The sequence below is a fragment of the Balaenoptera physalus genome (assembly GCF_965194825.1).
Source record: "Balaenoptera physalus genome assembly, chromosome: 15".
Lineage (NCBI taxonomy): Eukaryota > Metazoa > Chordata > Mammalia > Artiodactyla > Balaenopteridae > Balaenoptera > Balaenoptera physalus.
In genome coordinates, this window is record NC_138894.1 from 8,027,649 (window position 1) to 8,052,651 (window position 25,003).

Consider the following 25,003-nt stretch of genomic DNA (forward strand, 5'->3'; position numbering starts at 1 on the left):
CCTCCAGGTGCGCGTGCGCCGCGGCCCCTCCCGCCGCCGGGACTGGGTCTTCCCGGGCTCGGCAGCTGGCGTCGATTTCTCCGTGCTTTTTGGCGGCCTCGCACGCCAGCGCCTTCCGTCTCCCGCCCGGCCCTCTCCCGGTGAGCCCGGCGGCGGGGCCATGGCGTGGCGGCGGCGGCGGCCCGAGGCCCGCGGCGCGCTGGCGCTGCTAGCGCTGGCCCTGTGTGCGCCCGGGGCCCGGGGCCGGGCGCTCGAGTGGTACTCGGCCGTGGTGAGCACCGAGTACGTGGACCCGCAGACCAACCGGAGCGTGCGGAGCGTCTCGGAGAGCGGCCGCTTCGGCGAGAGCTCGCCCAAGGAGGGCGCGCGGGGCCTGGTGGGCGTCCCGCGCGCCGAGGACCGCGACCCCGAGGGCTGCGCGCCCCGCACGCGCTTCCTCGTGCCCGGCGGCCGGGGGGCCGCGCCCTGGGTCGCGCTGGTGGCGCGCGGGGGCTGCACCTTCAAGGACAAGGTGTTGGCGGCGGCGCGGCGGAACGCCTCGGCCGTGGTCCTGTACAACGAGGAGCGCCACGGGAACCTCACCGCGCCCATGTCCCACGCGGGTGAGCCGCCGGGGCGCGGGGACGGGCGGGGCGTCCGTGCGCCGCGGTCCCGGCCGACCGCCCGGCCCTCCGGCGGGACCGCGAGGGGCGGCGGCGATGGGCTCTGGCCGAAGGGAACTACGAGGGAAGCGCTAGGTTGGCTCGGTGTGACCCCCGGGGGCTCTTAGGAGGGAGGCGAGCCTAAGGGCAAGATTAGATCATCTCCCTGGGCCCTTCCAAGTGGAGGGAGGTGCGCTGTGCAGGAGGGTGATGGGGAGAACGGAAGAAATTAAAGCTCGCAGGAGGAGGATTGTGGTCCTCGTTGGCGGAAAGTCTCATGATTCCTAATCATGGATCCCTTGCCATTCGGCGTTCCCCAAAGTCAGGTGGGGCAGGAGTGGAAGCTCTTTCCCAGGGCGTTCCAGGGTCTGGCTCTCCCTTCACCACGTAAGGTGGTGGCTTGGTGACACTCTGGTGTCTTCACTTTCATAAAACATGTCAGTATTCTGAACTTTTGAGTGGGACAGTCTGGATTCAGCTGAGTCAGAAAACCTGGCCTTAAGTTGGGGTATGTTTTCTCACTTGCTAAATAGAAGGTTATAATACTGGCTCCACTGCCAATCAGATTGCTTGAGACTTGAGTTTAGTTGAAATTTTTAAAGTTGTGATCATGCAGGAAAAGATCTTTCTCTTGCGACTTCCCTGGTGGTGCAGTGGTTAAGACTCTGCCCTTCCGCTGTAGAGGGCACAGGTTCGAGCCCTAGTCAGGAAACCAGGATCCCACAAGACACATGGCTTGGCCAAAAAAAAAAAGAAATCTTGCTCTTTGCCAGGTGACCCTTCCCACACACTGTTCTCTGGGGCAACGGGTTGTATTGTCAAGCAGTCATGAAAGTTTAAAAGGTGCATTTTGCAACGTTATCATGCTCAGAACTGAATTCCAAGTGATATTCTACCAGTACACGGCAGAGTCGGAAGGCCTTCTAAGAACACGACTCATTCTGAACTTACTGGGATTAAAATCTCTTTAGAGAGTTTCTGCTGCTGCAAGTCAGACATCCTTTTTCCTGTGCTTTTGGTTTTTGTTCTGTTTTGGCTTCTTGAATGTAAGTTCAGAACACCTGTACAATGAGGACAGAAGAGTGACTTTGGATTTGGCCTATTTTAGCAGAACGAGGGAACGGAATTTTGTTGAGAGGTGAGGAAGTGAGAGTGTTAGAACCACGCTTTCAAGATGGTTGACGGCAAGGGCTGGGGAGGTGCTAAAAAGTGGGTGGAAACCGTAGGGCAGGGAAGGGTGGGCTGGATGGCAGCGAGGCATCTTGAAGTTGGATGGGAGTGATCTGGTAGAGGTGTAGGATGGAGAAGAGGTAACAGAGTCAGGTTTTTGAGAAGGACAGCGGCCGGGTCCAGGATACTCGTGGAGGGGTTGCCCTCAGATAGGAGAGGGGAAATTCCTCAGTTGCAACAGAGAGGAAGTGGGTTTGGGGAGGAAACGGGAGCAGATGTTCCCGTGGTGGCACCGGGCGATGCACCACCTTTGGTGCAGTTATTCCAGTTGTCACTGTACCCGAGTCATGTTTCTACAAGCCTCTCGTGAGAAGTTCTGTCAGAGTTCACACAGCGTTCCAGATGCATCCTGTGGACAGGCGTCTGCCAAAGAAAAGGGGGCAGTATGTGAGGGTTCTCTGGTGCTGGGTCCTTGCGGTCCCTTCTGAGTGACATCGTAATGGGGACTTTTTCTTTTCCATGGCAGGCCCATCAGCCTACAGTTTTCTAAATCTGTTTACTGCATTTTTTGGTAGTGACATTCACGTCCTTCCAGGCTAATTGCACTTGTTCTAACCATGGTTCAGTAACCTTGCTTGCTTACATTTTTGACATATAATCTATCCAGGCCCAGAAAACACCCAGGCCCAGAATGCCCTGGGAAAGAGCTTCCACTCCAGATTATTGACATATAATCTCTCCAGGCCCAGAAAACACCGAATTGGTATTTATTTTACATCTTCTTCTTGTGAGCTTCTGTTGCCATTATTAGTGTCCGTTCTAGCCTTTTTACTGTGAGAATAATTCTGTTTGAGAAAAAAGACAAAAGTAACAGCATTAGGAATTTTTAAAAAAATGTATGAAAGTTCCCAGTGCAGAGTCGGTATTCTCCACTTATTCCTCCCGACAGCCCTTGGAGGCGGGTACTTTAACCCCGTTTTACAGATGAGGAAACCGATGCCCAAAGAACTTAAATGACTGGCCCATGGTAACACGGTGATCTATGGCCAGATCATTCTTTGTTGCAGGGGCCTTTCCTGGCCTCTACTCACGAGATTCCAGTTGTGACAACCCAAAATGTCTCCAGATATTGCCAGATGTCCGGGGGCAGAGGGGATGACAGTAGCATCCGATGTTTTGAACCGCTGACTGAAAGGGAGGTGAATTTGGTGCAGTGTGACCAATGGGTTACACAGAGGACACGCTGGAAACAGGGAATCCACTTAGACCAGGTAGAAATGTGAGGGCCTATACCGTAGTGGTCACTAGAAACGGAAAAGAATGACCCTCATTCTCAGAAGGTGGCCCCACTGGGGACAAGGGTACAGATGTTTCATGGCTTTTTGAGAATGGACTAGACTTAAGAGTGGAGTGAGTGGAATTAAGTCAGAAGAGGAGCCAGCTTTGACGGACTTGAATTTGAAACATTACGCAGAACGTTGACGGCAGCTCAGACTTTGCTTTCTCGTGTTTTGTCAGAGTGTGGACAGGGCCGGTGTAAAGCACTGGTCAGCGCGTCTGTGCGGGGCTCCACAGGACAGGTCGAGGTGGCTGCTTGTAAACTCCAATCACGATAGTCTCCTCCCAAGTCTCAGAATTTCACCAGTTTTTCTTAGACCTGTTGCTTGACTACTAGAATCCAGTACAAGACATTTTGGATTTAAATCAGTATTTTATTGTGGTTCTAAAATAAATCATGACTTTAAGATAATATTCCATCAGGATAGCTGTAAGGACCGTCACCCTAATGCCCAAGGTTGGTTCCCTTTACTTTGGCAGATGGATATACAGCGGCCAGTCTGGGCCAAGTATGGCGCCTGCTTGGGGGTAGAAACGCCTAGACGTGTGCCGGACTTTGAGGAGTTCCCAGCCTAGTGGGAGCGATAAACAGACCTTTCCAGGCAATGTGGTTTGGACCTCGACAGAATTATATGCACAGGTACTTAGAAAGCATAAAGGAAGGGCATCCGATGCAGAGATAGCGCAAAGATGATTAGAAGTCAGTTTGACCAAGAAAAGTAAAAATTGATGTAAGTCAGACCACTGAAATGGAAGCTTTTGGAGAGGGTCGGCCTCGATGTGGTGATGGTTGGTTAACACCAGGCTGATCCTTTAGCTGACATCTTGAGTGGCTGTTTAGACTGGCAGTTTAGTTCTGTCAGCAGTTTACTGAGTGCCAAGTACCAGCAGGGCTTAGAGGTGTGTTTGGGGAAGGGGCCAGAGTTGGGGTGGAGGGAGATGACACAGGTGATAAGAAATCCTTACCTCAGGAGAGAGGTGCGTTTTGTGTTTGCAGAGCATGGTAAATAGTCTTTTATGAGTGAATGATGCTCAATGATCTTGAATGCTGCACTCTCACAAATGATCTAAACATTTAGATTTGAGACTAGAATGTATTTTGGTGCCCTAGGAAGAGATGGCACCTCACAGCCTCATAGCAGGTGGATTAACTCAGACAGTTCCCAGACAGATGGAGTGTTGAAGCACAGCTTAAGCTGATGAAGGTATCTGAGTGTGTGTGTGGTATGCGGGGTGGAGTGGGGCTGTAGAACCTTCTGGGTGAAGGGAGTGGCCCCGGAAAGGACTGAAGGCCTGAGGTGACAAAGTGAGGCTTTCGGGAAAACTGCAAAGAGTTCGCAGTAAGATTGTTGAGTACTGTACTCAACAAATACAAAATATTCTTGAGCAAGCCAGATTATCCAAAACAAAATGTGAAATTCCAAGAAGAGAAGTGCATATATTTTTGAGTCCTCCTAACTCATCCTAGCCAACTATAAAGACATTTCTGTTCGCATGATAGCTTCACATTTTGGAGACGTTTCCGTTCATATTTGGTGTACTATTTCCCCTGCAAAGGGAGTCTCTGATAATTCTCCTTATTGGGTCAGTTCAAGGATAATACCGGAAGGTAAACCAGTTTTTCAGGTTGATTCATTTGTACAGAAACCCTTCTGTTGGGCCATCACTGTGTGATGCTGAGCGCAAAAACTAATAAATAAGAACTGCAGTCCTTGTCTAGTGAGGGGGAGGGGCCCAGGAAGACGTTCTAGCAGGAGGGTAGAAAGAGGTGTACTTCAGAGGCATTGCTGCATCTTAAAGATTTGACCAGGAATTCTCCAGGTTTGGGGAGGGGGGTGGGAGGGATGGAGAGAATATGAAAGTTAAGTTATTGGAAAAAAGAAAACCTGAAAGGTCATGGGATTCTCTTCGTTGGAGATTTAAAATGTATTTCTCGCTGCCTGCATCAGTCTTCTAGAACAGAAATCTAAGCCACTACTTTAAATATTTTAGTAGTTCCCATCTCCTTCAAGAGAATGTTGAAATCTACTTTAAATAGTTTCCTAGGGAGGAGGAATGGTACACTAGACTCAAACGTGACCCTCCAGAATGTTGAAGCTATTGACCAAAACAGATTTTCTTTTTACATTTTTTGTTTGTTTTTGACAAGGTGGTAAGGGGAACTATTATTTCTCAAGTAGGTTTATGATCGTGTGCTCTGTTTGAGACCTTATGCGATGCCAGTGTCTAAGACAGAAATACAACAGACTGCCTTCAAGGAGTTCAGCGGTGAGGTCTGTAGGTTCTTTTGGGGAAGGGCGGGCATTGCACAAGGTGACCTTTTTTGGTCAAGTGTGATTGGTAGCACTGAGGCCTGGGGAAGAAAAACATTCAAAGGGCTTTTTCTCCCCCGTCCCAAGACTCTGAGCGTCTGTGCCTGAAGAAGGCACAGGCAAAACGTTTGGTTTGGCAGTCAGCCGTGACTTGCTCTCTCGTGCCACTAGGGCTCTCTAGGACTGGCCCCCGGTACATCCGGAGGGGCGGGCAGGGCCAGACGTGGGGCCTGTGTCCGGCACCCCTTGGGGTTGTGCACCCAGTGACCCTGAGCTGGTGCATGTTTACTCGACTGCCCGGCCAACAGTTCATCCCACACATGTCCCAGAAGAGCCAATCACGGGATCGAAGAAGTCTTCATTCTGAGTTTTTAAATTTAGAGTAGTTCCCAGAAGCAATCTTGCTGCTATAATTAGAGTGTAGCAAAATTTAGCACTCAGTATTTTATTTTATTTTTAAAAATTTCTTGTAACTTAATGAACTAAGAATTTCCTAGGTGAAAAATTTCAGATTGATACTGGAGATCTTTTCTGTCCCAGGTGTCCTCCTGATAATCACTGCTTGTCTGCAGCCCCTCCCTTGAGGTTTCAGGTGTTCTCAGCTCATTCCCCACCTCTCACTCATTTAGACAACAAATATTTATTAAATAGTTACTATGTGCCAGGTTCTACGTGAGGCACGGGGGCTAATGAGATAAGCAGGATACCTTTATGTGTACTTAGTCACTAACCAAACTGGGCCAGTCACCATTCCAAATATGCTCTTATGATGGTTTCACAGCCAAGAAGTCTCCCTTCTTTTGCTTGGGAACTCTTCCTATCCGTCAAGATGCACTGACTTCCTAGGGAAGAAGTTCCCTCCCTCCCCAGACAAAATGATCAGTTCATTTCCGCAGTTTTTTGTTATTCCACGTTCTCGTTAAATAAGCGACAGCCCCAGATAGAAAAATTCTCATCCCCATTTTATAGCTGAACAAAAACTCTCAGAGCACCCAGGCAGTGGTTGTCAGAGGGAGATGTGAGCCCGGTGGCCTTGAAGCCTGTGTCCCTCCGAATGAGGGGGCAGGGCAGAGGTACACGTAGGAGCTGGGGCTTCAGGACCCTGGAACTGGTTTTTCCAGGTGGTGTGTGACATTGAGCAACTTTTTTTTTTTTTTTTAATTGGAGTATAATTGCTTTACAATGTTGTATTAGTTTCTGCTGTACTATGAAGTGGGTCAGCTATATGTATACATATATCCCACCCATCTAGGTCATCACAGAGCACCGAGCTGAGCTGAGCTCCTGGTGGGTACAGCAGGTTCCCACTAGCTAGCTATTTTACACATGATAGTGTTTTTAGCCCTCGTCTGTAAAATGATTACTCGCCTCTTTCTGCCTCAAGTGAGAGACAGATGTGAAAGTACTTCAGAGCTGGTTTTCCCCATTAACACAGAAAGGTCATTCTATCATCAGTACCAGAAACTGTAACTGTAACTGTAGCATAGCAACATTTTGTTTTCTGTATAAAAGTGAGACAGGTACATGGGCTTCATTATACTCTCCTTTCTACTTTAGCATGTGCTTGAAATTTTCCACGAAAGGAAACTTTTTTTAATTTATGAAAAGGGCTTTCAGCTTATAAAGCACCACGTAATCATAAGTGGTATAAGTATCCTAATTGTTTCTGTATTTGTCTTTCTCGGCTACGAGATGTTTATTTCCCTGAAGGCAGGAAATGCCTTGCTCCTTATTAAGTCTCCCCAGTGATGACGTAGTAGACTGCGTGAGTGCTCAGACAGCTAGGGTGCTGGCCAAGTAACACTTTTAGGGCTGGGTCATAGGATCGGCCTCCAGACAGCAGTCACCTGAGAAGGGTGCCCTTCTGGGCTTTCAGTAACTAAATCCCCACGGCCGGGGGCGGATTTGCTACAGATTAAATTTCTCTTTATAATAAAATAGTGTTAGAATGTGGTTTCAGTGTAATGGCAGAGAACAGTCTTTAAATGTACTTTGTAAGTTAGTTTTTGAATAGGTAACATGTACACCTGATAGAGAATTTTTCCTGTGTCCGGCTCTCCCCCCGCCCGGAGGCAGTCAGGGTCCGCAGGCTCTGGGGTAGCTTTCAGGGGGATCTGTACTGATACCGCCACGTAGAACTCTTGTCCACACAGTTTTACGTGCGGCTTTTTTCCTCTTGTGTCTTGACTGCCGTCACTATTAACAGAGCTGCTGCCTCAGACTGTGTACATGTACTGTAAATTATATAACTATTATTGATGGACATTTATATTTTTATTTTTTTAATAAATAAATAAATAAATTTATTTATTTTTGGCTGCGTTGGGTCTTTGTTGCTGCGAGCAGGCTTTCTCTAGTTGCGGCAAGTGGGGGCTACTCTTCGTTGCGGTGCGCGGGCTTCTCATTGCAGTGGCTTCTCTTGTTGTGGAGCACGGGCTCTAGGCACGTGGGCTCAGTAGTTGTGGCTCGCGGGCTCTAGAGCGCAGGCTCAGTAGTTGTGGCGCACGGGCTTAGTTGCTCCGAGGCATGTGGGATCTTCCCGGACCAGAGCTCGAACCCGTGTCCCCTGCATTGGCAGATGGGTTCTTAACCACTGCACCACCAGGGAAATCCCACTGATGGACATTTAGGCTGTGATAGCAAAATTTTAGAAAAAACACTGACAATAAATATCTTTATGGATTCCTCCTGTGTACATACATAAGTATATCTGTGGAATTAGTTTCTTGGATCTGGAATTGCCGGGTCAGGGAGACATGTGCATTTAAAGACTTTTAGTAGCTGTTGCTCTCCATACCAGGTTGTAATAATTCACTCCCCCAGCAAGAGTGCCCGTTTGTACTTGCTCTTGCTGATATGGTGTATCAGACTTTTTGATGTTTGCCAATCTTTTAGGTGTGTTTTCATTTGTACCATGACTTTTCATATGTTTAAATCCTTTCTGGGGGGAGTGATCGCTAATATGTACAGGATTTCTTTTGGGGGTGATGAAGATGTTATGGAATTAGGTAGTGGTGATGGTTGCACAGCCTTTGTGACTATACTAAAAACCATTGAATTGTACACTTATTTAAAAGAATGAATTTTATGGCATGTGAATTATATGTCACTAAAGATGCTGTTTTTTTTTTTAAACCCATTTGTGTTTTCTGCAAACTGACTTAATTTTCTTTGTTTTTCTGCTGCTCTTTTTCTTATAGGAAATTAGCTTTTTGTCTTTGTTATGTTCCATGTATTTTTTTCCCTATTGACCAGTTGCTCTTTTGATCTTGAGTCCTTGATTTTCCTCTCTTGTAGCCAGTGCAGAAAATTTTTGTTTTTATATAATTGGTTAGTTGCTCAAATCTTTTTCTTTTTTTTTTAAAGAAGTTTCGAGGTGATTTTTAACACTTGGAAAGGTTTTCCTTCAATATTAGTTTTTTGTTTTTTGTTTTTTTTTAAAATTTATTTATTTATTTTATTTTTGGCTGTGTTGGGTCTTAGTTTCTGTGCAAGGGCTTTCTCTAGTCGCGGCGAGTGGGGGCCACTCTTCATCGCGGTGCGCGGGCCTCTCACTGTCGCGGCCTCTCTTGTTGCGGAGCACAGGCTCCAGACGCGCAGGCTCAGTAGTTGTGGCTCACGGGCCTAGTTGCTCCGCGGCATGTGGGATCTTCCCAGACCAGGGCTCGAACCCGTGTCCCCTGCATTGGCAGGCAGATTCTCAACCACTGCGCCACCAGGGAAGCCCCAATATTAGTTATTTTTTAATTCCCATGTTTCTTCTGGCTCTTTTATGTTTTCTCTTTTTTATATATTTAAATCTTGGATTTGGTTAGAATTTATTTTGGCTTAAGTTGCAAAGAAGGGATGCAGCTTTTTTAGCCTCAGGTGATACTCAGTTGCGCCCACACTGTTTTTTAAAAAAATAATCCATTTTACCCCATTGATTTGAAATTCCACTTTCATCATTTACTGAATTCTTTCATGTATTTGGGTCTAGTTTCTGGGCTTCTTATTCTGTACCATTCTGGTTGTCTTCATATGCTACCACCACACTGTTTTAATTACTTTGACAACAAAGGCTAGTCCAGGTTTTACTGTTTACAAAGTTTTCCTGATTGTTCTTTATTATTTTTCCCCTAAATGAGCTTTAGAAGCAGAATTTTTAAGGTTTTTGAAATCCCATTGATAATTTTAAAAAATTAATCTATAGATTCATGTAAAATTGGCCATTTTATCCCTTGTTTATTTCTCTTATTTTTTTGTCTTATGTCTGCTGATGTCCTCAGAACAAAATGAAATACCGAACATAGTGGAACTTCTCCGATTGCCTCCCTGAGTTAATGGGTGTGCTTAGGCATTCGTATTAATAGTCACAAGTTGAAATTGGTCTGTGTGGTTCTTATGTTGGATTTTTGCTACCATGCTTGGTTCTATTACCTTAGAAATAATTTTAAGACTTCTTTTTATTTTTTTCAATCTGCTGTGGAGCACTTTAAATGTCATTGATGTTACTTGTTCTTTAAAGGTTTTGGGGGTAGAGCTCACCTGTGAAACTGAACAGGGGCCGGGGCGGCTCTTGCTTTCTAGGGGGTAGTTCTTAGTGATTTATTCTACTTATGCAATCAGTCTGTTTTCTCCTTGGAGACCAGTGTTGGTAACTTGGGTTTTCCTAGAAAATTATCCATTTTATCACAGTTCTTGGTTGTATGTGCATGGAGCCATACTTTCTCTGTATCTTATTTTGTGTTCCTCATATTGATTCCTTTGTTCTTTCCTACAGGAACAGGAAATACAGTAGTCATTATGGTTAGCTACCCAAAAGGAAGAGAAATTGTGGATCTGGTGCAGAAAGACATTCCGGTCACAGTGACCATAGGGCTCGGCACCCGGCACGTACAGGAGTTCATCAGCGGTCAGTCCGTGGTGTTTGTGGCCATCGCCTTCATCACCATGATGATCATCTCGTTAGCCTGGCTAATATTTTACTATATACAGCGCTTCCTATACACTGGCGCACAGTTTGGAAGTCAGGTAATTGTCTCTCTTTAACTTTGCTTTTTAAAAGATAGTTTGTAAATATTTCCTATATATATATTGCTTGAAATTATTGGACAGTATTCTTAATTTCATTATCACTCACAGTATTTAAGTATTAATATGGGATTTTTTTTAATAAATTTATTTTATTTTTATTTTTGGCTGCGTTGGGTCTTCGTTGCTGCGCACGGGCTTTCTCTAGTTGCGGCGAGCGGGGGCTACTCTTCATTGTGATGCGCGGGCTTCTCATTGCGGTGGCTTCTCTTGTTGCGGGGCATGGTCTTTAGGTGCGCGGACTTCAGTAGTTGTGGCACGCGGGCTCAGTAGTTGTGGCTCGCGGGCTCTAGAGCACAGGCTCAGTAGTTGTGGCGCACGGGCTTAGTTGCTCCGCGGCATGTGGGATCTTCCTGGACCAGGGCTTGAACCCGTGTCCCCTGCATTGGCAGGCGGATTCTTAACCACTGCGCCACCACACCAGGGCAGCCCAGGGGGGGTTTTGAAATAAGTTTTAAATTAGAATATATTAAACTTTCTGTTCTGTGGGAAATCGGGTCATGTTTCACTTCTGCAGAGACCCTCTGTGCTTCCCAGATGTAAAGGGATGACAAAAAAGCAAGGCATGAGGTGGGGGGACCTGGTTCTGTGTTTCGAAGGAGAACGGGCCTCCCTGTCTCCATGGTGGAGCCGTGTTCAGAGCCATTTATGTGCAGAGACACTGGTTCAGTAACCGGGGAGAGCAGGGCCCTCTGGGTTCCCCGCTCACCTGTTGTCTTGAGAACCGCCCCGTCCTGGCTCTGCGGGCAGTAGATGGTCATTTCTGGGTCATCTTCAGCCTCCGACTAGGAAGCCTCTGCCCTTTTAGGGACGTTAGCCGATGAGCGTATGGAGCCCCCTGCTCAGCTGATGACGTTCTTACCAGTGATTAAACGTAAGATTGGTTTCTTCTGAAAGGGAACCCTCCTGCACAGTTGGTGGGAATGTAAATTGATACAGCCACTGTGGAGAACAGTATGGAGGTTCCTTAAAAAACTAAAAATAGGACTACCATACGACCCAGCAATCCCACTACTGGGCATATACCCTGAGAAAACCATAATTCAAAAAGAATCATGTACCACAATGTTCACTGAAGCTCTATTTACAATAGCCAGGACATGGAAGCAACCTAAGCGTCCATCAACAGATGAATGGATAAAGGAGATGTGGCACATATATACAATGGAATATTACTCAGCCATAAAAAGAAACGAAATTGAGTTATTTGTAGTGAGGTGGATGGACCTAGAGTCTGTCATACAGAGTGAAGTAAGTCAAAAAGAGAAAAACAAATACCGTATGCTAACACATATATATGGAATCTAAAAAAAAAAAAAGTCATGAAGAACCTAGGGGCAGGACAGGAATAAAGATGCAGACATAGGGAATGGACTTGAGGACACGGGGAGAGGGAAGGGTAAGCTGGGACAAAGTGAGAGAGTGGCATGGACATATATACACTACCAAATGTAAAATAGATAGCTAGTGGGAAGCAGCCGCATAGCACAGGGAGATCAGCTCGGTGCTTTGTGACCACCTAGAGGGGTGGGAGAGGGAGGGTGGGAGGGAGATGCAAGAGGAAGGAGATATGGGGATATATGTATATGTATAGCTGATTCACTTTGTTATACAACAGAAACTAACACACCACTGTAAAGCAATTATACTCCAATAAAGGTGTTAAAAAAAAAAGGTTCTTCTTCAGACATGGAGTTGAAAATAAGTATTCTTGAGCAGCAAAACAGCCCTTAAGTTAACATGTGGCTGTTGTGTACATTACGACTAAAGTGGTAATTTCTTTTTTTAAAACTTATTTTATTTATTTATTTTTGGCTGCGTTGGGTTTTCGTTGCTGCGTGTGGGCTTTCTCTAGTCGCGGCGAGCGGGGGCTACTCTTCATTGTGGTGCGCGGGCTTCTCATTGCGGTGGCTTCTTGTGTTGCAGAGCATGGTCTCTAGGCACGCGGGCTCAGTAGTTGTGGCTCGCGGGCTCTAGAGCCACAGGCTCAGTAGTTGTGGTGCATGGGCTTAGTTGCTAGGCGGCATGTGGGATCTTCCAGGACCAAGGCTCGAACCCGTGTCCCCTGCATTGGCAGGCGGATTCTTAACCACTGCGCCACCAGGGAAGCCCTTCAGTGGTAATTTCTTAAAATTAGTTTCATTGTACTCATCTAACTTTGCTTTTTAAATGAGATTTTTCCATAGCTTGCTTATATTATAATATATGAATTTTTTAAATAGTGACTTAAAATTTTCAATAATAATAATGTTTTTCCTCCCTAAGAGCCATAGAAAAGAAACAAAGAAACTTATTGGGCAGCTTCCTCTTCATACTGTAAAGCATGGAGAAAAGGTAATATTTTCATAGTTTTTTGTTTGTTTGTTTAGACTAAAATACAAATCTGTTTATGTGTCTAAACTCAGTATCAATCATGGAGTTTTGGCTAGTCTGAGTTAGTGTTAACTATGACGTATGTGTTTATTTTAAAGAAGGGTTGGCAGAAACACTCTTGTATATGTGGAGAGCCTTCCAGACCTGTGCTGCCGGAGGGTACCACTAGCTACATACAGCTATCTGAATTTAAATGAATTAAATTAAACTGAAAACTCAGTTCCTCAGTCACACTGGCTACATGTCAGATGCTCAGGTGGCCACACTGGCTGGACAGTGCCCACACGTCCATCCTCCACCTGTCGGTCAGACACAGGTAACTCTGAAGCAGCTCTGGTCTCTACTGGAGACCCTGAAGCTTAAATCCATCTCCATTAAATCTCACACACTCTGTCCATTCTCTCTGAGACTCCTTTAATTACAGGGAGAAAATACAGGGATTTGTGGAGAAGGGGAGAAAAGATGTTTTTAAAACTTTTTAAAAAAGAAACGTTTCACATGGCCAACCTGAGACTTTTAAAAGACCAAAATCGTACCAGAGTTCAGAAGCATTTTTGGAATAGGACAAATCCCAACGAAATCTCAGAACCTCAGGTTCTTAGAGGATAGATTCCTTAAAGGAAAACAGTTGCTAATGCAGGAATAGTTATTCCCTTAATGGCCCGTTTATCGTGCTGGGAAATGTTGATGGCTGTGTTGACATAGATAGCTATGGGTTGGTTCCATTGTTTGGATCTTTGTTTTATCTCCCCGAGTTGTTGAGATGTAGTCCATCCATGCCGACCCCCCAGTCTCCACTCCCCGGTAAGTGCACTTGGGTCCACATCTCCTCCTCTGACCTACTTAAAGGATTAAAGCTTCAGAATAACACTCATTAAATTTATAGACCTTTGATTTTAAAACTTTGGAATCTGATATTAATGGTTCACGTGGAATGTGTTATATATTCTACTCTTGGAATTGTATTGTTTGCTGCATTCTTGCCCAAATGCCTTACGTTGTAATAACAGTGAATTTTCATAGTTGGTGCAAGGTCCTGCTTTCTTTCCATGTAGATGTATTAAACAGGAAAAGTTAAAAAAATTCCCATCTCATGGGAAGATTAACATCTGATTTACGAATCACGAGGGTCCCTGGGGAGAGAGCCCAGCAAATGCCTGGGACAAACTGTGCATTCAGCTGGCAGTTCTGTGACAAGCATGGAGTTTTATGTTCCTCTTGAAATGTGTCTTCTACTCTCTGGGGCAGGAAATCTGTCCTTAAATATGAGAAGACATAGATTTATATGTGTGTAATTTACTGCATGGAGTCTTTGAGAACATAAATTAATTGATATCATTCTCTTCGTGTACAGAACATTTTTGAAAATAGGCTTCTATGGACTGTTTTTTGAAAGTTGTCAGTAATAATGGTTAAAAAAAAAAGGATCCGTAAATGGTCCATGAGGTACACACGTGGATTTTCTGGCAATTTACATTTTAAACTTGTACAGAAAAATACTGTGTTTTTTCTTCAATCTACACCTTGTCCAGTTCTGAAGACTGTATTTGTTTTCTAATTTTTCTTTTCTTGTGGACTTGATCACAGTAATGTATAAGCTTGTAAACCATTAGGGAAATAATTATTTCATCATCCTTGCATGGCATGTGAAAAAAGGTGATAATGTATAGTTGCAACATATAATTTTAAGCGCTGTTACAAAGTTAATTTTAATACAATCTTTGATAGCAGTATCTACATGTAAAATCAGTTTTTACTGCTTGCTTGTTAACACGTGACCCACGTGGCTAAAGATATTTTTAAAGAATTCCATGATGACTGTGAAGCTGTGTCCCATAAAATTAACTTGCTAAAGTTGCAGACACTGATTGGTAGCTCCTGAATCCCCATCCCAGAGTCCTGGGAGAGAGAGTCTCATTGGCCTGTTTTGGGTCAGGTGACCAGGCTGGCCATGCCTACTTTGGTTGATGGGCTGAAGCCAGGTGGGTATGTCCAGGGGGTACCCAGGGAAGTGGGGGAAGGGCTGACACCACCAAAAAGGTCTGTGACCCACAGATTCTCAGAAGTGGAAATTTTGTCACAAGACTGCTTCTTCCCCAGCAATTTTTGTTTCTTTTTACCTTTATTAACTTGATATATGAAAAAGATAACTTCTTTTAATTTATGGTTCTTTTTTTGCTAGTGAGGTGAATACATTCAGATATTTAGCTATTTGCATTTTCTCATCTGTAAGTTATAACTCTGTTCTTTCACAAATTCTAATGAAAGTGCTTTTGTTTTGTGTTTTTAATGATTCCAGAAAACAAGTAGCTAATTAGATATTCATTCTCTTTGTTTTACATTTGAAAAATAATTTATTTTATTATAATAAAGCAGGCATTTGCATTTCTACAGCCCTTAAAATATGATCACTTAAAAAAATGAACAGTAGCCTAGAATTTAAACATAATTCGTGTCTGATTAGGTAGACGATGAAATTTTTTCTTTTTCAGCCAAATTCTTTTAAAAAAAATCCCTTGATAGTGGTAAAAATAAATACCAAGTAGAAATTATCTGTGTTTAAATTCAGGATGTACCAATGTAGAGTAGAATTCATCATTGTTTTACCCAGGTTATAGTGAGTTTTGGTTTTGTTTTGTTTTTGTTGTTCTAGTGAGTTTTACCAAGTGTATACTGTATACTAAGGACATAGTAAATTTTTTCCTCTTCTTTCTACAGGGAATTGATGTTGATGCTGAAAGTTGTGCAGTGTGTATTGAAAATTTTAAAGGAAAGGATGTTATCAGAATCCTGCCATGCAAGTACGTTCTCTTACTTCCTGAGATGTTAAAAATTACTGGCAAGTTTCAGGTTTCTGACCAAAGAGTGAACATGTTTTTCATGATATGAAGACCTTGCTATCAGGTGATATCTTGTGATCATCTCACCTTTTAGAGAAGAAGCTGGAAGTCTTCAAGGCTCCTCCTGTACTGTTTTACTTTAAAATTGCTTTGCTTGGAGACTTTAGGTGACCGTTAAGACCCATTATGTCCTTTTGTCATAGGTTGGCTTTTAGTCTTTAAGCAAGGCTTCGTTAGGGTCCTGGGAATCTATACTACACATTGAGGAATTCGGATGGGTGGAGGCCCTGGGCTCGAGGGCCAGGAGCAGCCAGCCGATGTGGCTCCGGCTTTGCTGGTTTTTTTACTTTTAAATATTTTAACACTTAATGTTTTGAACTAGTGAGCATTTTCCCAGACATTGACTAGAAATGTTATTTTTAAAGACATTTCCTGGTTATGTATCTTTGTCTATTATTTTCTACCGAGATGCCTTTTTTCTTAGATTAGGCTCTGCTGTTATTTGCACCCTGGGTTTGGGTTCTTTTGGGGGTTGTGTGAAATAAATATTCCTCCCTTATTTCATTAATTTATTTTCTTTAGCAACAGGAAGTTATGTTTCCTTTTTAATAATGAGATACTTCATTAACTTCTTTTAAAAATTGCTTTGTTAGCAGAAAGGTGTACAAAGATTATGTTTTAAAGCTGGTCAATGTTAATTATACTTCCCACCTGTTAGAAGCAGGTCACAAGTTAAAATATAATTATGTCTTGCTGTATGTTTGCCAAGTGTTTTTGTGTCTATCCCAGTACTTTATAGCAGATTAAGTTCTCAGGAGTTCTGTAGAGGAAATGAAGGAATGAGGATGAGAATAACAAAATTAATTTTCCTGCATGAAGATGGTGAACTTCAACCTACAGGCATTTATATGGGTTGGTGTGGTGGATACTTAATGAACTGGGGTCAGTGTCGGGTGATGGTGTCCTGTAGAAAATTATTAAGATAGACAAGAATTTTCACTCTAGGCGGGCTTAGGGCACGTCTTTGTGACTTGGATGCACACAGTGAGCAGCCTGAGGCCGATTTCCTTTTATAGGAAATCCAGATACTCCTGAAGGCCGAGCTGGGATTTGCACTGGAGCTTCATAAACAGACGGGTTTACATGGGCACATATCCTGGTCTCCTTCATGGGGTTTTATTACGTCCACCCCCGTTTTCTCCTACGATTTATATCAACAAATTTCCGAATAAAGCCCACGTGCTGGTTTTGTTTTTTCAGAATGATTCCAGTGGGTCAGTTTCAGTTTGAGGATGGAAAGGTCACAAGACAAGCTGGACTGGACCATGTTATGTCCTTACATGCTGTGATTTTTAACTGCACTGGCAGATTTCCCTTTGAAGGAAAGGTCTTCAGACAGTGACGACAGTAATGATAGTGAAAAATTACTGAGGATTTATTGTGCCTTGTAACCACATCACACGTTTGCTCCTCAGAAGAGCAGCAGGGTAGGTGCAGAGTGGCCTCAGGATCTAGTTCAGAGTCACAGCATCAGGACGTGCAGCCGGTGTCTGAGCCTGATCTGTGTGGCTCTGATACCCACCGCTGCTCACCTGCAGTACAGGTAGAGAATGTAGATTCATCACACAGGAGGGGAAGTTAGCCAGTGAGGACGGTCAGTAAAAGAAGAAAATTCATATGTGGTTTTTCTTTTTTTGATTCTGAAAGCGATGTGTTCATTCTAGAAAAATGTAGATGCTACGAAAATATATAAGACAAAAAAATAAGAGTTTTTTTAGCCTGCAAGCCGAAGATGACTTGTTAATATTTTGTTGTATTTCCACCGGAGTCATTTTATAGACTTAGATCAGATACTATCAGTTTAGTATTAGTTTGTTACTATCAGTTCACTCTTGGGTTACTTAGGCCACGTTTATTCCCAAATAAAAATACATCCTAGCATGATGTGAAAATAAGCCATGTTATTTTTGTGCAGCGAAGGGGGAATTTCCCTCTACATGCCAGATTCTATTTAACGTGGAAAAATAGAATAGATGACTACCTAGGGTAAATGGATAGACTGGAATGTTGATTTGACGGCATTTAACTTGTAATGAGAAGATGAGTTGGTGGAATGTGTTGTTTCCTTTATAAGATATAAACATTTATTTTAAAACATTAACACATACTTAATTTTTTTAGGCATATTTTTCATAGAATATGCATTGACCCATGGCTTTTGGATCACCGAACGTGTCCAATGTGTAAACTTGATGTCATCAAAGCCCTGGGATATTGGGTTTGTTACATTTTTGTTTATATTCAATCTCTGCACCCCCGTTCTCCCTGAGTGATTCGATTCTGTTCCTGACCAGAGGCAGGAGTGGACTAAATGCTCCTTCTAGCATCCTGGTGGTTCCTGAAGAAATTTTCCTCTTTATTAAAAGTGAATTCCTAAGACATACCCCAAAATCAGTGAACTAAATTTGTGATTACAGAATAATATGCTAGGTGTTTCCTTAGAGTTTGTACTTAGAGTGCTATCTTTGATAGATGTTGGTGTGATACATTGCAGGGTGTATAGATGCTAGTCAGTGTCATATAAACAAGAATTATAAAATGTTTGAAACGGAAGGAGCCTCGTGCACAGGTGCACATTTTACCTACGAGGAAGCTAAAGCCCATACCTCTTGACACCAGCTCTCCCGATACTTGGGTTTCAGAGTCAAGATGCCGCGGGGAAATTTATCCTGCACCGAACGTGCTCCATCACTTTGTGATACTGAGATGGTCATAGACCTTCCTCAGAAAATAGAGACGGGAGGGCAGAGTGAAAGAGAGCGCGTCATGGTAGCCATGCGCTGATGCCTTACACGAGTTATTACATTGACTCTTCCAGCCCCTGTGGGAGGGAAGCGCTGTGACTCTCCTTATTTTACTAACTAGAAACTCGAGCTCAGAGAGAAGTAGCTCACCTGAGGTCACATGGTGAGGTAACAGGGAATCAGCTTTCAGGTGCAAGCTTAATTCCAGTGTCCAAGCTCTAAACTACCCTCCTACCCAAAAGAGGGGAGGGACATAGATGGGGAAAAAACCCAGATCTTCCTAAATTGTTGTATTTTTAGAGTCTTCCTATAATCTATTAATGTCTCAAGATATTCTTGATTAAATATACATAGTTTTGAAACAGAGATCTCTGAAAGAAGTAATTTAAGTATCAAATATATTCTTCTTGTTGCTAAACAGAGGTTTTTGCAGCGTTTATTACAGAGGTAGAAACTACAAAGAGGTTTTTTATTATGATAATGACTATGTGACTTAAAGCCATAACAGCCTTCAAGGCTGCAGGCCCCCTTCGGAGTATTTTTCATTTTCTAGTTCAGCGTATCTTCAAAAGAGAGCTGAGGGACCACGCACTGCCTTAATAACCAGTGTGATTTTCTGTGAATTATAATTTTCAAGTGTGAGTTCCAGAGGCCTCACCGTAGGCACACGGAGGGGGAGGTAGCAGGACTGTCTTACTGGAAACTCACCCGCCTGGATGTCTGGAAAATGTGCCTTTGCTGTAGAATCTCTAACATTTGTTGGTGCGTAGCTCTTGATAACTGGCGGCTCTCCCCAGCGTGGAGGTTCACCCCTGTCTGCCTCACGCCTTCCTGGGGCCGCGTTTGGGACAGTAGAACCCAGGGAGCGAGACAGGTGTCTTCTTGGCAGTTTTCCTTCTTAGTCTTTTCCTCTCGTAGATACACTCTGAAGCTTCTTTTGTTTTCGTCAGTCATTTTAAACCTCTTTTCATTTCTAAACCTTTGTGCAAAAGGCATTTCACTGACCTTAATGTTGAGACTTTAATCCTCGCGAGTTTTGCTTTTGGAAATATATCTATGGGTATGTTTCATGTGTTAAAAATCAAGACTCTTCCTTTTATATCAGGTTGGATTGCTTTCAGAATGTTAATTTCAGAAAGCTAGAATATGCGTCCCCAGAAGGCTTGCTTGCTTTTTTGAAGAAACCTACAGTAACTTTAAATCAAACTTAAGAAATTAATTTTTCTTGCCTTTAACTTTTTTTTTTTTAATCCTTTGACAAATCGGCCATTTTCTTTGGGCCCATTGGCCCCTCCTGCGTTGGACTGTAGAGGTAGTTATGACTCTCGAATGGTAACTAGTTCTCATTTCCAAGAAATGACCGCGGTGAGAGCGGCTTTGACGTGCCTCTGGTCCCTGCTGTGTGTGTTCGCTCATGGGGCGCAGGCGTTCATCAGGGGAGTGATGTGTAAGGTGCTGGGTCTGAACTTGGCTCAGGGGAGACGAAGGGATAAGACTCAGCCCTCCTGCTCGCAGGCTCCTGGGGGACTCCGCTTTCTGGACTGGTGGGTGGAAGCCGGGCCTGCAGCCCACCCCGCTGGCCAGGGAGGCCCGTTTGAAGAGTGTGGGCACAGAGGAAGGAGGCCTTGACCCTGCCAGCTGCATGTGGGAAGGGACAGGGAGGGGTTTTTAGAGGCGCGTCTGAGCTGCGTGTTCAAGGGTTAGTGTATCGCAGGGAGTGACCAGGTGGGGTTTGGGACGGGCAGGTAGTTCAGTTTGGCAGGTATTTAGACAAGTTCCTGGAAGAACAGGCTAGGGTGGGCTGTGCGGCAGGTCGGATGCTACGGCAGCTCAACAGGATTTGCCGGTTGGTGCGTCACGAGTCTGTTCTGGGGGTGTTTCGTTGCCTGTGAGCAGGCAGGGAGCCACGTGGTGCCCGGGAGTGGGGAGAGGGTTCCAGAACGCGTGTGGAGCCGGCAGTGCGGGCGGCGTGGCGGTGCGCTGTCCTCAGCCTGCGCCAGCGTTCGCAGGACCACCCCCCAACGCACACCCCTTCGGTCGGTCACTTAGCAGCAGCTTCGGCCATCATGACACAGCTTTGACCCTGGCATGAATCAAGAAAGGTTTCTGGATGGCCCCTGAATTTTGGGACTTAGACGTAGTGACGCTTGTAGAGTCTCCCGCTCTGACTTTCGTGATCTTTTCTTCTTTGAAGCAGCAAATGGGGAAGCGAGGCAGACTGGCAGCGGGTAGACACCCTTTCTGTAAGGAAGGAGCGGAACCGGTTATCTTCCAGTGAATGCGGGTGCAGTCTGCGGCCCTCTGCTGTTCAGAAGCCTGCTCGTCTCGGAAGCCCTGGCTCCTGGCAGCCATTAGGGCGGTCACTTGAGGTCAGGGCTCCAGCCTTAGTGATGAGCGCCCAGCCAGGCTGTTCAGAAAGGCAGGAAAGTGCATTTGTGGCGAAGCTCCGCTTTCTGTCAATAAATAGTTGAAACGGTGGCATCGTTTGTATCAAGGGGAGAAATGGTTTTTAGAGGAAAAGGATTTAGGTCTTGAAAAGCTGCTTATTGAAGAGGGCTCATTTTCTGGTGATGCTAAATAAAGAAGACACTGATGTGCTTTTTTTGCCATGTTCGTGTATAAAAGTAAATATTTTGTATGAATTATGAGCAAAAGATGAAAGATAAGCCTGATCGTGTTACTGAGAAAAGGTATTTTCTTTGCTCTGACTCTCAAGGGAGAGCTTGAGGACGTGCAGGAGACGCCCGCTCCAGAATCTCCCCCCGGGGGCATTTCGACTGCAGATCTGAGTCTTACTTTACCAGATGGTGACAGAAGTGACGCGGGCAGCTCAGCACTGCCCACCACCAGCGACTCCGCGCCGCCTTGCGAGGCCAGTTTTAAAGAGGATGCCGGTGAAAACACGGCCTTGCTGGGTGAGTCTTCTGCGGGTTCTCAAACAAAATGATGTTATCAGTGGTTGAAAGAAGGTGAAGAAATACATAAGTTGCAGAAAAGCGTAAAGGAAGAATGATAACCATGACCTCACACCTGCAAATACCATTTTAACATTTCCATAAATATATTTCAGATGTTTTTTCTGTGTTTAAGGATGGGGAGAATATCATTCATGTGCCGTTAGGTGACCTGTTTTTGTTTTTTAATTTTTGGCTGCCTTGGGTCTTCGTTGCTGTGCGCGGGCTTTTCTCTAGTTGTGGCGAGCAGGGGCTACTCTTCCGTGCGGTGCGTGGGCTTCTCTTTGCAGTGGCTCCTCTTGTTGCAGAGCACGGGCTCTAGTTGTGTGGGCTTCAGTAGTTGTGGCACGCGGGCTCAGTAGTTGTGGCTCACGGGCTTAGTTGCTCCACAGCATGTGGGATCTTTGCGGGCCAGGGCTCGAACCCGTGTCCCCTGCATTGGCAGGCAGATTTTCAACCACTGCGCCACCAGGGAAGCCCAGGTGACCTGTTTTTTCCTCTTAACGTGTGAAGCTCTTTCTGTATCAGTAGACAAGACACATGATTTGGTACAGCTGCGTAGTATTACATTTTGGATTCACTGTCATTTCTGTAAACCACATCCTGCTGATGGACTTTTGTCGTCAGTAACACTGAAATCATTTTGTGTATACATTTACCACCTGTCTGTAAAATAATGAATTGCATTGTTTTAAATTACTGATGCAATTATCTTCTTTTCATATTTGTTGGTTATTTATATTTCTTTTCTGACTTGCCCATTATTTCATCCTTAGCTTCTTCTTCTATGGAGAAACTAATTTTTCATATTGATTCTAAGAGGTCTTGGTCTTTGATTTTTATCTAGTCTAGCTTCTCATTCTTTCATGATTCTTTCTGCCTTTGACAGCATGCTAACTTAGGAAAATCTGTCTCATCTGAGCGTTATTAATTTAAATTTTACTGACATTTGTGGCTTTGTATTTTACATTTAAATCTTTAATCCGCATTGTTTAAGGGGAGATTTAACTAACCTATTTTTCCCAAATGTTTAACCACTTGTCCATTGTTTAGCGATAATTACTTGTGAATAACATGTTTTGATATTTGAAAGGCAAGGCAAATTCCTTCATCTTTATTCTTTTTAAAAAATGAATGCTGAACTCTTCTTCATTTTTTAAGATTAATCTTAAAATCAACTTGCCATTTGTGAGAAACTCCCATGAGAATTTTTATTAGAGTTGAATTAATTTATAGGTTATTTTAACTGGGAAGAATTGACGCTTCTAATTTTGAATTTTGCCATACCGGAAGAGGAAGCATCTCTTTCCAAATCGGTCATCTTCAAACTGAGTCACTTTGTCTTTTTTGCCCATTTTTAGAATCTGGGAGGCAAAGACAGAAATATGAGAACTTAAGTTTTAAACCAGTACCAGAGGAAGAAAGAATGCATTGTGTAAGAAAAAGGGAGAATGAATTTCAGAGAACGAGGAAGTGGAAAGGTGGATTGTGTAGGAGTTCTCCTAACCAGCTCTCCTGCTGGGACTCTGCCTTGTAAGGCAGCGAGTTCCATTTATAAATGTTTATAAACGGTCCTTGTTCTTAGGAATTCCATTGCTTTGTGCCTAAGTGCATTACCATTGTTTGTTTGTTTTTTTACCATTGCCTTCAGGCTCCAGAAAGGAAACGAAATTTGTTTCCTTGAGTACTTGACTACCCTTGAGATATTTCAGGACAGGTAAAACTCTTTTCCTAAACTAAATTTCCAAGTATTTGTTCAGGTAATTCATAATTCGTTCAGGTAATTTATATGTTAATGCTCTTTCTAGCCTATAATTGGATCGTTTGAGAACTATTGGAAAAAATCAATTCTTTTAAGCAGACATTAGTACTTTAGTATAGTGTTATTAGTACTTTAGTATAATGTCTGCTTATAATTATATTAGTATAATTAGTGTAACGTAGCTTTACTCGCAGCTGAGCTAACATTCGCTCAGGAGCGCCTAGGAAACGGATGCGGACGCGGGGGTTATTTACGGTAGCCGCTCCCTGGAGGACGGTCTGCCCGAGGGGGCTTCTCTTTTGTCTGCTTGACCTCAGGTCTGATTGAGGAAGTATCCTGTCACTGTAAGAAACCTTTTGTGCTGAAATTACCTTGTACTCCTCTTCCTAGTAACATCCGACTGGATTCGAAGGCCGGTTTGAACCTCTCTGTGCCTCAGTTTCCAGTCTCTAGATTGGGGATAATACCAGACTTGTCTCTAGCTCGTAGAGTCTGTATTGCCCAGTAAATGCTAGCTACTGTTTTCATGGGTGGTGGCACCATCGCTGTGTTTGAAAACACACTCTCATTAATCCCACCAGCTCAGCGTGGGTCTTTCCTGTAGCCCCGTGCTGACCACATGAATACTGGTGAGGCTAATGCCGGAAAACCTCTCATGCTCTGTGTGAGGAGGGTGTTGATATGTTTTCTTGACTGTCTGGAATAGGTTGTCGTTTTTCCATGTAAGTTTTATTTAAAATTTTCTGTAATTTGTTTCTTGAACTATGATCTCCAAATCTAACAGTGTTTATGTAATTAAAGTTCAGAATATACCAACCAACGCTGGCTTTTGTTGCTTTGTTGCAGAGACAAGCAGGAGTGACCCTCAGCGTGAAGGACCTGTCTCCTAGCGTATAACCTGCCGGCAGTGTCACGGACAGAGCCTGGGCTTGAATTAAAGGACATTTTATTTTTTTTACTTTAGCACATAGTTTGTATATGTGAAAATAATGTACATTCTTTTACCTTTCAGGTTCTGATTTGATGTACAAAGGGCTAAGATACTTTATTCTTAAAGAGAATTTTTGATTAGTCTTCATATATTTATCTACTAAAATGTATCATAAGATTTTCTTCTTAAGGATGTTTCTAGACTAAGCACATTGAATTCAGACTAGTTGAAATGGAGTTGTGTGATTATATTCAGTAACTGATCACATGAGTTTCCCTGGAGGAAAGACTTTTTTAGAACATTAAACTTGTAAATGTGATGAGAGAAATCGATCGCTTCCTTGCACCTCTGTACTATAGAGAGATTTCCAAACCTTAGAGCACTTTCATTGTTGTTTTTTATTTGGAGTTATGGGAAAAGCACTGGTTGACTTTAGGATTTGCATTTCTCCCTTTCATTACCTAATTTCTTCTAACAACCTTGATGGGGAGGGAAGTTTTGTCCATTTTTTTCTATACAAATAAAAAAAGCTACGATTCCGTATTGCGCACGAGCATGAAGTTTCTTCATTGCTTGTTAAAGAAATGGAGTAGACAGACTCTGATACGGCGTTTTGGGGGGTAAATGATGAATATACTGATTCCAACTGCAGTTTAATCTTTACAATTATAAAGGGCGGTAGATGGAGACTTTTCATTGCTGTTGTAACAAAATAAACAACCAGTTTTCTTGATTAATTTTAAAGCAAACTTAATGGCGGTGACCTTGTTTAATCATCTCTCCTCTTCACTCTTGTTTGCGGGTC

General features: G+C 43.7%; 1 protein-coding gene across 4 annotated transcripts; it reads left to right on the top strand.

Annotated features, from left to right (window-relative positions):
* On the top strand, window positions 1–24,738 carry RNF149 (ring finger protein 149). 4 transcript variants are annotated; one of them, XM_082427345.1, is made up of 8 exons: window positions 1–602; window positions 10,224–10,474; window positions 12,800–12,868; window positions 15,626–15,708; window positions 17,929–18,025; window positions 21,268–21,466; window positions 23,157–23,222; window positions 24,114–24,738. In XM_082427345.1, the coding sequence occupies exons 1-7, from the start codon at window positions 161–163 to the stop codon at window positions 23,195–23,197; spliced, it is 1,182 nt and encodes a 393-aa protein (XP_082283471.1). In that variant the 5' UTR covers window positions 1–160; the 3' UTR covers window positions 23,198–23,222; window positions 24,114–24,738. The 4 variants fall into 4 exon arrangements, with proteins under 4 accessions (XP_082283471.1, XP_082283470.1, XP_082283472.1 ...); XM_082427344.1 differs by lacking the exon at window positions 23,157–23,222; XM_082427346.1 differs by lacking the exon at window positions 23,157–23,222 and having other exon boundaries at window positions 21,268–21,445.
* Window positions 24,739–25,003: the final 265 nt, after the last annotated feature.

What these genes read in the sequence shown, in the direction of transcription:
- RNF149 (XM_082427344.1), top strand. Translation starts at nt 161, where the DNA reads ATGGCGTGGCGGCGGCGGCGGCCCGAGGCCCGCGGCGCGCTGGCGCTG. An exon ending in GCGCACAGTTTGGAAGTCAG is followed by an intron (nt 10,475 to 12,799) that starts GTAATTGTCTCT and finishes TTCCTCCCTAAG; the next exon opens with AGCCATAGAAAAGAAACAAA. An exon ending in TGAAAACACGGCCTTGCTGG is followed by an intron (nt 21,467 to 24,113) that starts GTGAGTCTTCTG and finishes GCTTTGTTGCAG; the next exon opens with AGACAAGCAGGAGTGACCCT.